Genomic DNA, 13,629 nt, shown 5'->3' on the forward strand with positions numbered 1-13,629 from the left:
GACACAGGAGCATATACCTTAGTACCTATTCTTTTCTCAGGGAGCTTTCAGTCCCCCCATTGATAAAGAGTGGCTTGAAAGAGGCAAAGGGGACAGCAGCCAGAGTGGTGGTCAATGAAGTTCGAATGTTGTGTCTTGCAGCTGCATCGCTTGTAGGGTCTAGCTTTCAATTTTGTGTGTGATTTTTGTCGTCATCTTTTTGACCAGACTTTGGATGCTCCAATCCCCATAATAGAAAATGGAAAACATCACAGTATAAAGCTGCTGCCTGTGCAACCGGTAGCAGTTTGTCTCAGAGAAATTCTGATATCAATATACTGAGGATGGAAAATACCCAGTGATCATTTCCGAAGTGCATGCATGCGCATCGTGGTGTTTATCTTGAGGCAAGATGTTGAACAGCCAGCAGAACTCATGTTTGCTCTTGGTTGTTGTCTGAAGCAAGTCCCAAAGCAGAGGGCAGCAGCAACATTTCATCAGACTCCCTGGGATGTATTCCCAACAGGAGTTTCCCATTTGTAAAGTCTGCGGTTGGAGTGAAGATGCTAATAGGAGAGTGCTGGGCCAGAACAACAAAGTAGACAGAAGAGTACAAGACACCAAAACACAAGAACATAAGGAATAACTAAAGAAATGACCTCAATGTGGAGAAACAAGGGGGTTAAAAGTAATGACTATTCAAAAATTTAGCATGGGGGAGTAATGCGAGTTTTGAAGGAAGGTGCGTGTGGGTGAGTGGGGTGAGGTTCAAGAAGAAACAAATGAAAAATAGTAAGTCACACAGCAAGTTAAATAGTTTTTCTACGTTCTCTAGAGCAGCAGTACTGAATGCTGTGGAATAGCAGTAGGAAGCATCTTTACTGAATGCATAGTGAGTTACAGCGCAGCATGGATACATCTGATTTTTTTTGTTGTTTTTGTTGTTCCATAATATTTTTAAAAGGGAAAGGGTGGAGAAAGCATGTCCTTTTCTGACATAGCTACAATGTCAGATCTGCTACAGATAAGTGTTACCTTGTAAGGACAGCCTGTGCCTGCTATCTAGCTGGGGAATAATTCTTGGGGTTTTTGGGGCATGTGATAACAATGACTTGTTACTAATAACACTTTCTTAATCGGTAGATAATTATTGTTCCAGCCATTCTTGGCTTTCCCTTTCCTTCCCCTGCATCTTTCTCTCCTTAACCCTTCCCCCTCTCTGCCCCCAGCATCATTTCTGAAATATCCACACCATTAAGCTGTTCTTTTTTTCCATCTGATGTTGTGATCTGTCGCTGGGTGGGATTGACTGATTCAGGATGAGTGGAAAAGAGCATTGGTCTCTGGAATATGTGATTTTCTTTAATGAGAGAGTTCTGCCCTTCTAGAAAAGGGATTTTTTTTTTAAATAAATTGAGGGATTTTGTTACCTTCAGACTCCTGCTAGGAAATTAAATGGCAAGGCATGTGAGTTGTCAATGTGTCAGCTTGTTGTTGCACACAGATTGTATTGCTTTCATTAGGCTGCCATGCTACAAAGTGGGGAAGGCAAAGAGTATTTTAGCATCTGGGCATTTTTTTAAAATGAATTTTTATGACTGATGTAATCACGTTGTATACTGGTATAATACTGCCTATGTTTGGGATTAAACCACCTGTAACTGTTGACTACTAAAGAATCAAAGTATATCTTTCTCAGAAATGGTTTTGTTTGTTATAAAGGCTGGACACTTGTCATTTGTATTTTTGCTTACTATCAATATGCTAGAGTTCCTTCAAAAATAAAGTGATGGCAGCAGTGAAGTCCTAGGTGAATTTCTTTTAATTCAGTCTCTGATACAGCAGGAAGAGAATTTAGTATTTATTTGTTTTTAGGAATTTCCTATTTGTAACTATTTTCTTACTACTGTTAATAATATATTATTTTAATATATTTGAAGATAAGTGTCTTAATATTTATCTTAGTATTTCCTACTATTTTAGCTGTTTTCTTATTATTCTTTTCTTCGTAAATTCTTATTTCATTTTTCTGTTTTTACATATTTCTTGTTCGGAGTAGGCATCGTGTCTTTTCAAGATCTTGAGAAAGATGTGACCATTCTTGCACATATTCATAAGTAAACCCTTGATACTTCAGGACCTATTAAAGGGGGATCATACAGTTAATTTTGAAGGTTGTTTATCTTAAAGTCTAGGACACCAGCGTATGTTGCTGTGAACTGCTGGGCTGAGGTGAAAGGGAAGATTAAAGAGGAAGTGGAGTTTATTAATAGACTGGATGACAATGGCTTCACAGTGTGCATGGGTTGACTTCTGCTATAGGACTGGTTGTAAGAGATGAAAGAGCATTTGAGATGAGAAATATAGCAGAGAAAGCTGTATAAGTGAATAATAAATGAAGTACTGCACATTCTGTTATCCTTCTATGTTTTTTCCCTTCTCTCCATCATGCACTTATTAAAAGTTTTAAAGTGTTTTCCTAAATTTTTTTTTCCAGAAACATTTAGGCTGAAAGAGATTAGATTGCCTAATAATTCTGAGGAATTATGAGTAGCTTTTTGATGCTTTTATAAATATTTGGACTAATTATAAGTAATGACTGTAAAGAGTTTCTTTGTATTTCCTTTTCAGGAGCTTTCTTGAACCAAGGGATAGAATCATTGCATAGCTTCTTGAAATTGTCATGTCAAAGTAGTTGTCTTGGCATTTCAAAAGCATTTGATTTTTTTTTTTTAACAGTGGAAAATAAGGAACAGGAAATATTGTTGGCTTTATTCAACTATCAAATAGCAAGTGGTGTTTTGTTTGCATATCAGCTAAAACTCACTAAAACTTTTGTGCTTACTTGGCAGAACAAGCTGAGTTGTTTTTTCTTAAAAAAAAAACAGACAAAATTTCTGACTTCAGATTTTCATTATTACTTGATTCAAAATATAATTTTAAAGCTTTTTATATTTGCTCCAAGTAGTGTTATGCCTTACAGTGAGCAAGTATTTAGTCATGAGACGTTTTCTTCCCCTAATGTGAAAATCTGCTGTTCAGCTTCATTGCTGCTTTAAAACTCTGTGTGTTATGCTAACTTCAAAGACTGAAGCTTTAAGTTCTAATATATTACATTCCTTCTACTTAAAATATCTGTTTCACCACTTTCATAAAAGTGAAGTACAAATAACAAATCAAATATATGTCAGATTAAGATGTCAGAGGAGTGGAATAATTTTGAGGGAGTCTAAAACCAAGTTTTTTTCCAGACATCACTTTAAAGCAGATAGTTACGTAATTTGTTGTAAATAGGGCTATGAAAAAATCACAAATGATAAAAGGGTATGGCAAATAGAATTATTAAATAAGTGTTATCTTTATAAAAGTGTGCATGGAAAGTAGAGGAAGTGGGGGGATCCTGAAAAGCAATGGGCATGATTTGTGTGAGGTTTTTTGGATCTGGTCACTTTTAGGAAATTAATCACAGGGTAAACTTAAGCAGGGTAGAAAAAATGAGCAACGGTTGCAGAGGATAAGAATTAATAGCTGATAGGAAGTGTTGAAGAGCTTAATGGCAGCGTGACCTGTGTGCTCTGAGTAGCTCTGGTCCATGCAGTCGCTGAAGCGGAACAAGGAGTGCACAGTGACCTGGCAAATTCTGCTGAGAAAACAAATATTTTTATTCTTTCAAGTCATGGGACAATTTCAGGATGCTTCTCAAGGGCTGTAATTGCTAATGAATTGAGCAGCACTTGGCACAGATAGTAATTTATTTGAGACAGCTGCTAAGTACTGCACTCTGTAAAAAGTGGCTTAGAGCAGCCAAACAGGATACCAAGTTGGACACGTGATATATTCATGGGGATGTGCAGGAGAAATGGAAGTAAAACATGGGATATGTCAGTAAAGACATTTTGCAAGGAGCAATCAAAGACTTAAAGGAAAATTTTTAAAAAAAGAGAGATTCTAAGCCAAATTACCAAGCATGTGCTCACTGAAGGCAATACTGTGCTTCCACGTGGTTACATCTGGCACATAATCAAGGCACCTCAGTTCTAGGTAGCTTTGCTAACTGCATCTCAGGTAGGAGATGTCAGGTGTTCCTTAGGAAAATATAAAAATAACTCCGTTCTGAGTACAGAAGACCAAAAGCAGCTCGTACATCTCTTGAACTGACAGAAGACTTTAGAGATGAGAACAGTATTTGATTTTGATTGTGGTTGTGCATGAAAGAGGAAAGTAGCAGAACATATGCGGATACAAAATACATATGTACTGTAGGTCAATTGGCTGCTGCTTCTTGGTAAAACAGGAAGAGAACTGTTCAAGTGAGGCAGTAAGTTGACTTAGTGATTCTGAAGATAAGCTGGTTGTAAGGTGGCTCTAGTACAACAAAGCAGGTTGTGCTTACTTTGGAAATGGAGCTTTTGTTAGATACAAATTTTATCTGACATACTTTTGACTGTTTTGCAGAGTTAAAAGAACTATTTTTCTATTTAATGACTGAGATGTAGAGAAATATTCAAATATTCAAATATATATATATTATTCATATATGTATGAATGAAAAGAATATTTGCCCATGGTAAATTTGAATAGATTAATTGTTAATTGTCTACAGGCTTATGAAAGTCACTTTCCAGAGTAAATTTTCACTTCAAAGGGCACATTATTAAAGGGAGAAGGCATTCTTTTAACTGTTTCATTATAGCTTTTTCAGTATTGCTGTTACATGAGAGGTTTTGTTCAGCATACCAAACTTCCAGGATGTTAAATGCTGCTAAAAAAAAAAAAAAAGGCTTTTTTTTAGTCCCAAAATAGCTAACCAAGTTTCCTTCTGTGCTAACAATTGTGTTTTGTTTTGATAATGCATCTTTCTAACAGTTCAGCTGATAAGTTTCATAGAATATGTATCAAAAGGTCATTCAAAAGTTTCATTTGAAATAAATGAATTGAGGGTTAAAATCAAGCATGCTTGCCTATTGGAACATCTTGTTCACATCTGCAGTAGATGTTGTTCTTTATTTAGTCAGCCTTTTATTTCTAAGGCTATTCCTAAGATCGTTGTGTCAATAATAACGGCTTTATTCGCTAAATTGTAAATTATTTGAAACAATAACTATCAAATTGCAATTGGGGGAAGTTCCATAATGGCTCTTTAAGGCATCACCATGATGCAAATAATAACAATTGAGCTTGTTGATGCAATTCCTTTCCCATTTCAGTCATAAATTTCTCATGAGGTTTGTATTACATTTGTATTAAACCTTCATCTTTTAAGAGACTTCAATTCATATGTTGTTGTTGTTTCTTTTCCCAGATCGTTTCCCTCAGTAAGTGACAATAAGAATGAATGGACATATATCAAACACCCCTCCTGGTGGATATGGAAGTTATTTTCCTCAAATGAAGTAAGGTTATGCCTTTAATTTTCCTTTTATGGACAAAAAATAGCGTTGTATTTTCTTCTTCACGCTTTCATTTCAGATAGAGCTATAATTATTAGATCCCATTGGAATAATAGAAAGGCAATTTCTGTAAAAGAATATGCAGTTTCCAAACCATGGAACCAAACTGACAGATACCATCTGACTGATTTTTATATTAATGTAAGAGTAAAGCTATGTGACTGAATGGAATCATCTAGAAGAGAAGAATAAATTGCTGTAGCCATAATGTACTTATTACATTACTCGGAGAGGTCTTCGTACGCCTGAGGTGTTTAAGGTTAGCTCTGAGTGAATGCATTTTTATGCATAGAAGATGAGGCTGCCCTTTCCATCTGTGAGAAAATACTGTTTCCCAGTAAACAGAACTGAGGAACTGTTACCTGAAAGTGTTAACTTGCCTGAGATAAGAGGATGCTGCCTGTGTCAGAAGCATGGCACTAGGCTCATTCGCAGCACTAATGAGAATTGACCTAATCTGATGCTACAGAACATGTATTCCTGTATGGAACAGGGCATCTGTGCTCTCATCTGCTTCTCATATTGTTGTCCCTTTAAAGTGAGTTTGTATATGACTCATTCTTGTTGTTACACTAGAAGGCAGTTGGATTGCCTTTTTATTTGTTGTAGGCAATAATAGTCTTTTAAGTCTTCTGTGAAAAGTATTTAAAATTTTTAAGAACAATTAACACTTGTGTATGCAGAAAAAAAAAATCCCATCAAGTCTTTGGTATAGTCTTTATTATTATTGTTATTCTTATTATTACTACGACTATTAGTTATTGTTATGTAATATTGATTAAGTACATTGTGGTAGTATCCATGTGTTTACACCCCCATTGTGTATGACATCGTACGAATGCAACAAAAAAGAGCTCAGAAGGGCTTCCAGTCTAAGTGAATCATGCTTCATTGTATTCATGGTGTGGAACAAATATCCACTATCATTACATCCATTAGTAACATTGTAGGTGTGTGTAGTCCTGCATAAGGGGAGGGTTTTTTTCAATGCCTGTTCCTGTGTGGCAAATTCATCTATACAGGAGTTAACCAGAAATGTTTTCTTCCAGTGGCTATGGTTCCCCAACGTTTGCTCAGGCGGAGAGGGAGCAGAATTCAAGAACAAGTGCAAAAGCTCTTTATGGTAAGGTGGTATAAAGTCTCTAAACATTTATATTAAAATTGTTGTTTAAATATTAATTGTGATGTCATGGTGAAAATATTTTACGCATACAAATCCGAAACTGTATGTACATACACATATGTGTGTGTGTATAAACAAAATTAAAAAGCAAAGTGATTTTATTCCCACTAAAAATAACTCGGGTAGCTAGAAAATGCTTTTATGGTTAACTAACCGGAGAACTCCCACCTGCTAATTTTTAAGGCAACAATGTATAAAGCATTTATCACAAAACTGAGTGATCCTATAGCTAAGGTATGTACCAGGGAGAAGGCATTCAGGGATCTAGCTGTGCTATAGGTTTGATTCATGACCTGTGTCTCCCCCTGACTCCCCACCTTTATCCCCTGCTAGCGGAAAAAGAATTTACAATATTATTCTTGTTTTGACACAAGGATTTCATGGAGGTTAGATTTGATGTAACAGATTTGGAGCCTTATTTGGCCTGCTTTTTTCAACAGGCTTTGTGACTGTCAAATGTGATGTTACTTATAAATGCCTAAACATTTTTGCACTTACCAACTACAGATGCTAGTATTTGTCTTGGCTCTATATAGTACTTTCTAGCCCATGGCCAAATCACTGTGGAGGCAGAATGTAGTCATGTTCCTTGACAGCCAAATTGCATCGTTTCCTGGCCATCCACCTCCACCGTGAATACATCCTGCTGATAGCTGCGCTGGTGATGGAAATACAACAACAATGAGGCTGAGAGATGTTCTGCTGTGTAAATCTGTGCCTGTTGTTAAATGCTCTTTTGAAAGTCAGTACAGCTAATGAGACTGGAAGAATGAGGTTTGCATTGAGAACCCAGTCCTGTGAAGGACCCCTCGCACCTCAGCGTGCTCTCCCTTGTTGCATCTACCACCTCTTCTGCAGGTTAATAAACCAGCAAGCTCAAAAAGCAGTGACTAGTAACTGCAACATCCCTAGTAGTAAATAATTTTTCCTCCTTGCTATTTTGAGTGGGTTGATGGCTGGGAGTGACCTCAGAGGGTTTGGGGGGTGATGGCAGGGTGCTCTGTGGCTTTAGAACAGCATTAACTTTGCCCTTGGAAGGATACCCCGCAGGCTTAGAGTCTGGCTTCATTGGTTACTCACCTGTCAGCACATGAGAAGTTTGTTGTACTGATTGCCTTGTTGGCCTTCGAACAGCTTTGAAATTCATGAGGCTAAAAGCCTAAGGAGGAGACTGGAAGTCTCCTGGCTTTCCATCCTCCGAAAAGAGGAGCGGTGTGAAAAAGTTGATGTGGTTTGGTGGCTGAAGGCACTGCGCTAGAGTAGTGTGAAGGTCCACTTCTGGAAAAGTCAGCTAAGACAGAAGTAGAAACCATCCGAAACATTTGTAATTTAAAAATTATGTTGTATGTGTATCATTCTAGGTTTAAATTTGTCTATCTTAGTGGTATGCTAAAAAATCAGTCACTTGACATAGTATTAAAGACAGGAACTGCAACTGAGGAAAATTCTGAAGTGATCATTTTAAACAGTGATTTCTGCATCCTATATGGGTTCACTCGGCAAACTGATTGCACGTGTTGACAGAAATAGTAGGTGGTAACAGAAACCAGCAAAAGACATTACGAAAAACTCTTAGCGGATTATTTCTGTATGAGACATTAAGAGAGCGTTGCACTTTTCTTTTTCACTTTATATCATTATAATAATTTTTCAAGACTACATGTTTTGGACAGTGTGGCAGTATCAGTAAATGCCTTAACCATGTCCTTTAATCTTTTTGGGCTTTTAAAATAATACTTCTCTGAGCTTTTTCATATCAAACATATCATGGGATAGTCGTTTGTCAGTAGAAGATGGGGACAAGTGAGTAAATTAGAGGTATATAATCATAAACAGCCTTTTACTTCTAAAATACTTCATTGAATTCAGGTACTAATTGAAAATGCTTATCATATAACTGCTGCGTGGTGGCTCCTGTAAAATCAATTGTTGATTTTGGTTCACTTCCATTGCTAGTAGATATATCACAAGACTGTAGTTGCAGTTGCCAGGAACTGAGTGAAGTAGAAGACAATGATCCTGGAGCTCCGAGTAAAATTATATTGGCACAGTTTTAGAGAGGAGTTTGCACATTTTACTGCTCTACTCTGTTTTGTATGCATAAAGAACTAGGCTGCCAGTACCGCCAAATGTATGAACCGGAGAAAACAAGGAAAACATCTAAAACCTTTCTCAAATTCAGGGCAATTATATTTCTTTAATTTTAGCAACCAGGTTAACACTCTGCTGCATCCCACATGTGTCTTTTCTTCCTTTATGATGTTAGGGATTTTTGTGCATGCTGTCACAAGGGGAGTGGGAAGCAGTTGAGTGATACTGGAATTGTTGAAATGTGTTAAAAATTCTTACTATAAAATATTTTATTTATAACTGATTTACAATTAATAGCTAACTTAAGTATTGTATTTGAGATCCATGAGACTGAAAGCTATAAAGCAGACTGGGTGTGTCCTAGCTTTCTTTTTATACTTTGTTATGCACATGTGAATTAAATATGCATATTTTATTTATGTAAGTACATAAAGCTCATGTATTTAATAGATTCACTTATAATATATTGGAAAAAATATATATAGTTTTACTGTAGAAGTAAAATGGACCATGTTTTTTTTTTGTTTTTATAAAATGTGGCAATGTAATGTTAGCAGCAAACTTTGTGACAAACTTCCTTTTCTTGGAAGACTTCCGAATGTCATTTGGACTAAAGCACCTATCCATGGGTATCAACAAGTGAAGATCTTGAATTCAATTTATTCCAAGCACAGTAAAGACTAAAAAATTATTGTTGATAATAATAATGTGTAATGTATGTATATATATGTGTGTGTGTATATATACACACACGCACACGTATATGTCATGGCATGAAGTTTCTCTCCTGAGTCCCAGCGCTGAGGTGGTTCATGATTGTTGAGTCCTTTAGTCATTAGGCAGAAGGCTGACCACAGTGCCAGTGGGAAAGAAGGCTGGGGTTTTATTGGTGTTACACACAGTTCAGTTAAAAACTAGACTGGAGCCATCGCTATCTCTGATGTGGTTATCTGATAGCAAAAACTTCCTCGCAACTGCCTTTTTTTCCTGTGTCAAATAATCTCTTTGTTTTTACTCATTTCCTTCCTGAAATGAACTGTTTTCCATTTGCATGATAAATCTCTCACTGAACTGGGAGGGAACATGCCCTCTACACATTCTTAAGGGTTTGATTTCATTATTTAGTTTCTGATCTTTCCATTTGAAATTTTGGCTCATACTGTCATCTGTTGTTCTAGCATTGGCTTCTCCATCTGTCTTCTGCATCTCTGCTTGCAAGGAGACATGCAGTGTCAGTTGGTGCCAATGCTGGGGGTTTGACAGTGAGTGACAGTGTGGAGCAGCCTCATTCTCCAGGATTAGTTGAGCTAGTGGTTCGCTCCAGACTGTGTTAGATTGTTATACGGCACAGGATTGAAAGATGTTACTAAAATTGTCTTCACACTGCGTCAGAAAAGACTAGGTGTTTTATACATTGTGTTCATACTCTTATGGCTGTGATTAGGTGCTAGCAGTGAAATTGCATGTGTGTTTTTGCATTGCTCAAATATCTCATTCAGAGCAAGAACTGTAGTGTAATAAATTCAAGGAAATCACAAGCAGATCATAGACTAGGTAAACGAGCCCATTAAAAGAAGCCATCCATGTAACATGCTTGTGTTATGTGATACTCGAATGAATTAAACTGACAACTGACTTCTAAACAATACGCTTTCTCTGATAGCCAGTTCTACATAGCCATCAGGGAGAAGCTTGCGGCACAAATCTCTGAAAGTGATAGTGTTTGCTCCTCTCTTAATGAGATTTGTTTTGAACTCAAGTTTTGACCTTTCTCCCTGGATGTGTAGGTCACGTCTCCTGCACTTCACTCTCAGTCTCGAGTTCTTCCAGCTGCTACAATACATTCTTAAAGGGCTGTCAGCAATCAGTCCAATGCAAGCCATAAATATGCAAGGCATAAACTAATTATTTGGCTTTTCTACTTGATGATCTGTGGTAATAATTTATACTGTCACACCAGAATTCTTAGGACAGCTTGTGAGGGAGACTCTTAATCCATCTCCACATGGATTGCCACCAGATTTCAGAGCTTTGTCTCTTTGTGCACTGTATAGACATTTTTCAATTTGGCTATGGCAGGGGAAGGTGAGATCCACCATTATCCTTCTTTGCGCTGTCATAACCATAGTGCTGATAACATTTATTACATTTGGCCTATGCAATTATTTGTGAGACATCAGTGGAAGTCTAGGCATCAGGATTCCTCATTTCTGTTTTAGGCTTTTAGGAACTCAAAATTTGTTGTGCCTAAAGGTATCATAGCCCTAACCAGCACCACCCATGTTTCAGGTCGTCTGTTAAGACCCAGATTGAGGCCTTTTGCTTTTGGTAAGAATTTTCTCTACCTCAATAAAGAATTAGATTTCTCTTGCTGTGATACATTTCTCCATGCATACTTCTGGACAGTGGCACAGAGCCACGCTACAGTAGAGTTTATTAAGCAGCTTTCTAATTTGCCATATTGCTGCACCCTCTTCCAGTTGGCAAATGGGTGAGACAGGGCTCTAACTTCAGCTATGTCAGGTTCTGTTCATAGCTCTGTCTTAAGGGACCTTGGGCCACACTGGTGTTTCTGTCTGAAACTGTGGAACAGTTACCTTTCCAAAGTATCATACTTCACAGAAATAACTGGGGAGAGAGCACAGCGTTCTTGGTGTAGGGAGGGAAAGGAACAGAATGAGCTATGACAATCTAAAGTCCTGTTTGTCTGTGTCATGTACTGTCTAGTGTATTCTTGGCTTGACTAAAAGTCTTTGGTCAGGAGGTCAATTTTTGTTTCCTGATGTTTTGCCTGCTTCCAGAATTGGTATGAAATCGGTACCTTTTCACGTCTTTTTGAAACCAGAAACATGGTCCATTCCTGATGACTGGCAAATTCAGTAAGTTCAAAAAGACATTAATAGCACTAGCATCTCTCCACGTGAGACAGAGGGAAGAGTATTAGTTTCTGTGGATCAATGTTTGTGTTCCTTTGAAAGGTTTAGTAGCTAGTAGATCTTACAGTCAGGACCTATGAGTGAAATGCTGTGCTTCTTTATGTTTATTGCCTTTGCCTTGTGAGAGATTTTATTTTGCTCAGATTCCTCTGGGTTGCATTTGATATAGATTGTGATTAAGAATTTAACTTAAGTGTCTTCTGCCATGATCCTTTTTTACTTTTATTTTTTTTCCATTATCTGAGGGAAAATACTTCAGGTGAATTGCGTGCAGCGTATCAGCAGGGTTTGAGGTATTAAGGCTGCATTGTATTTTACATGTTGGATGTTAAAAGCTGCAGTAAGTAGAGTAAATAGAAAAAAGCTCAATAGTTTTGGTAGTTTTATTCATCCTTTGATAGTTTTATACATCCTATCTGGAAGTCTTTGTTGCAGAATTTTGCTTTAGCTTCAATAACTCTCTTCATGCGTGAAGGGACCCATGAGAGGCTGAGATTGATTGGGAGGATTAGAAGAACGAAATGGAGCATACAAAACATTTTTTTTTTCTCTGTTGGGGGTTGACCCCAGCCAGCAACTAAGGACCTACCCGGTTGCTTGCTCATTCCCCATGTCTCCTCCCCTCAGCGGGATAGCGGAGAGAATTGGAAGAGCAAAAGCAAGAAAAAGTGATGGATCAAGATAAAGACAGCTTAATAAGTGAAGTAAAGAGGCGGGGAGGGAAAAAAACCTGAAAAAAACCTGAGTAGCACAAAGGCAATCCCTCACCACCTCCCACAAGCAGGCCAATGCCCAGACAGTCTCTGAGCAAAAGCTTCTTTGGAAAGACTACCTGCCAGTTTTATTGCTGAGCATGACATTATACTGTATGCAATATCCCTTTGGTCAGTTGGGGTCAGCTGTCCCAGATGTGTCCCCTCCCAAATCTTGTGCACCCCCAGCCTACTCACTGGGGTGACAGAGTGAGAAATAGAGAAGGCCTTGGTGCTGTTCAGCAATAGCTAAAACATCCCTGTGTTATCAACACTGTTTTGGTCACAGATCCAAAATACAGCACCATACAGGCTGCTGTGAAGAAAATTAACTCCATCTCAGCTAGACCCAGTACATTCAGTAAGTCAGCAAATTCTGTTGCTCATTTTCAATAGTAGGGTATGAGTTACCTGCATTTGAAGATCATATAATAAGTCAAGAGGTGTTTTCAGGGTTTCTATAAAAGCAGTCCAGTTAATATTGATGAATAATAATCAGCCACCTTGATATGTGAAAGAGTTGAGGAGGTGGAAGCTACATTTCCAGAAGAATGGCAATGGGCAGCTCTGTAGGAAAAGAAGAAAAATAAGGAGCTGTATATGGATGAAAAAGGCTGAGAGAGTCACGTGCTCAGATATATCTGGCTTGGAAGTGGAAACATGGAAGTGTTGTAGGAGGAAGCAGCAGATTCTTGTGTCATCTGGGTAGAGAAGGATGCAGAACAGGTTTGCAGGCTTATACCAATTTTGCTAGAAGTTCAGGGCAGTGGAGCACATCATCAGAAGGGAGTGCAAAAGGGTTTGTGTCCTCCTTTCTGAGGGCAAGGGGAGAACTTGGGGAGGTTTGTTGGTAGAATCTGGGACATGAGCCAGGTACTAGGAGAAAGCAGAGACCGAGATTTAGTTTTGAGCTACTGGCAAAAAACATGGGAAAGGGGATGCATTCTGGATGCCAGTCTTCCCCCCCCCCCACCTCTTTGTGGTTATGTTCATATTATTATGCGGGGACTTTATTCATTCTTTCTTCAGCGCAATTTATGCCAGGCAGCCAAGAAAACTCTCTCTCAGGGAGCCTGGGTTATTAGCAGCTGGGTTGACCCTGTATGGGAAAGGAGACCCACTTTCTAACTATTGAATTGTAAAAGGGTTGAAAAACAAAGGTTGAGGAAAAACCCTTCCAGAAGCAATGGAAGAGTTTTGCCTGATGCTAGGGTACTTATTAAAAGATATATTTTGGG

At 38.1% G+C, this 13,629-nt stretch overlaps 1 protein-coding gene across 7 annotated transcripts in view; it reads left to right on the forward strand.

Moving 5' to 3' along the window:
- EPS8 (EGFR pathway substrate 8, signaling adaptor) overlaps window positions 1-13,629 on the forward strand; it is a 155,414-nt gene that overhangs the window by 94,536 nt on the left and 47,249 nt on the right. For all 7 annotated transcript variants that reach the window (XM_068400707.1, XM_068400708.1, XM_068400706.1 and 4 more), the window contains 2 exons: window positions 5,282-5,372; window positions 6,479-6,552. In XM_068400707.1, the coding sequence (XP_068256808.1) occupies window positions 5,311-5,372; window positions 6,479-6,552 (136 nt within the window). In that variant the 5' untranslated portion in view covers window positions 5,282-5,310. The remainder of the gene's footprint in view (window positions 1-5,281; window positions 5,373-6,478; window positions 6,553-13,629) is intronic.

This window comes from Nyctibius grandis, chromosome 5 (assembly GCF_013368605.1).
Source record: "Nyctibius grandis isolate bNycGra1 chromosome 5, bNycGra1.pri, whole genome shotgun sequence".
NCBI lineage: Eukaryota > Metazoa > Chordata > Aves > Nyctibiiformes > Nyctibiidae > Nyctibius > Nyctibius grandis.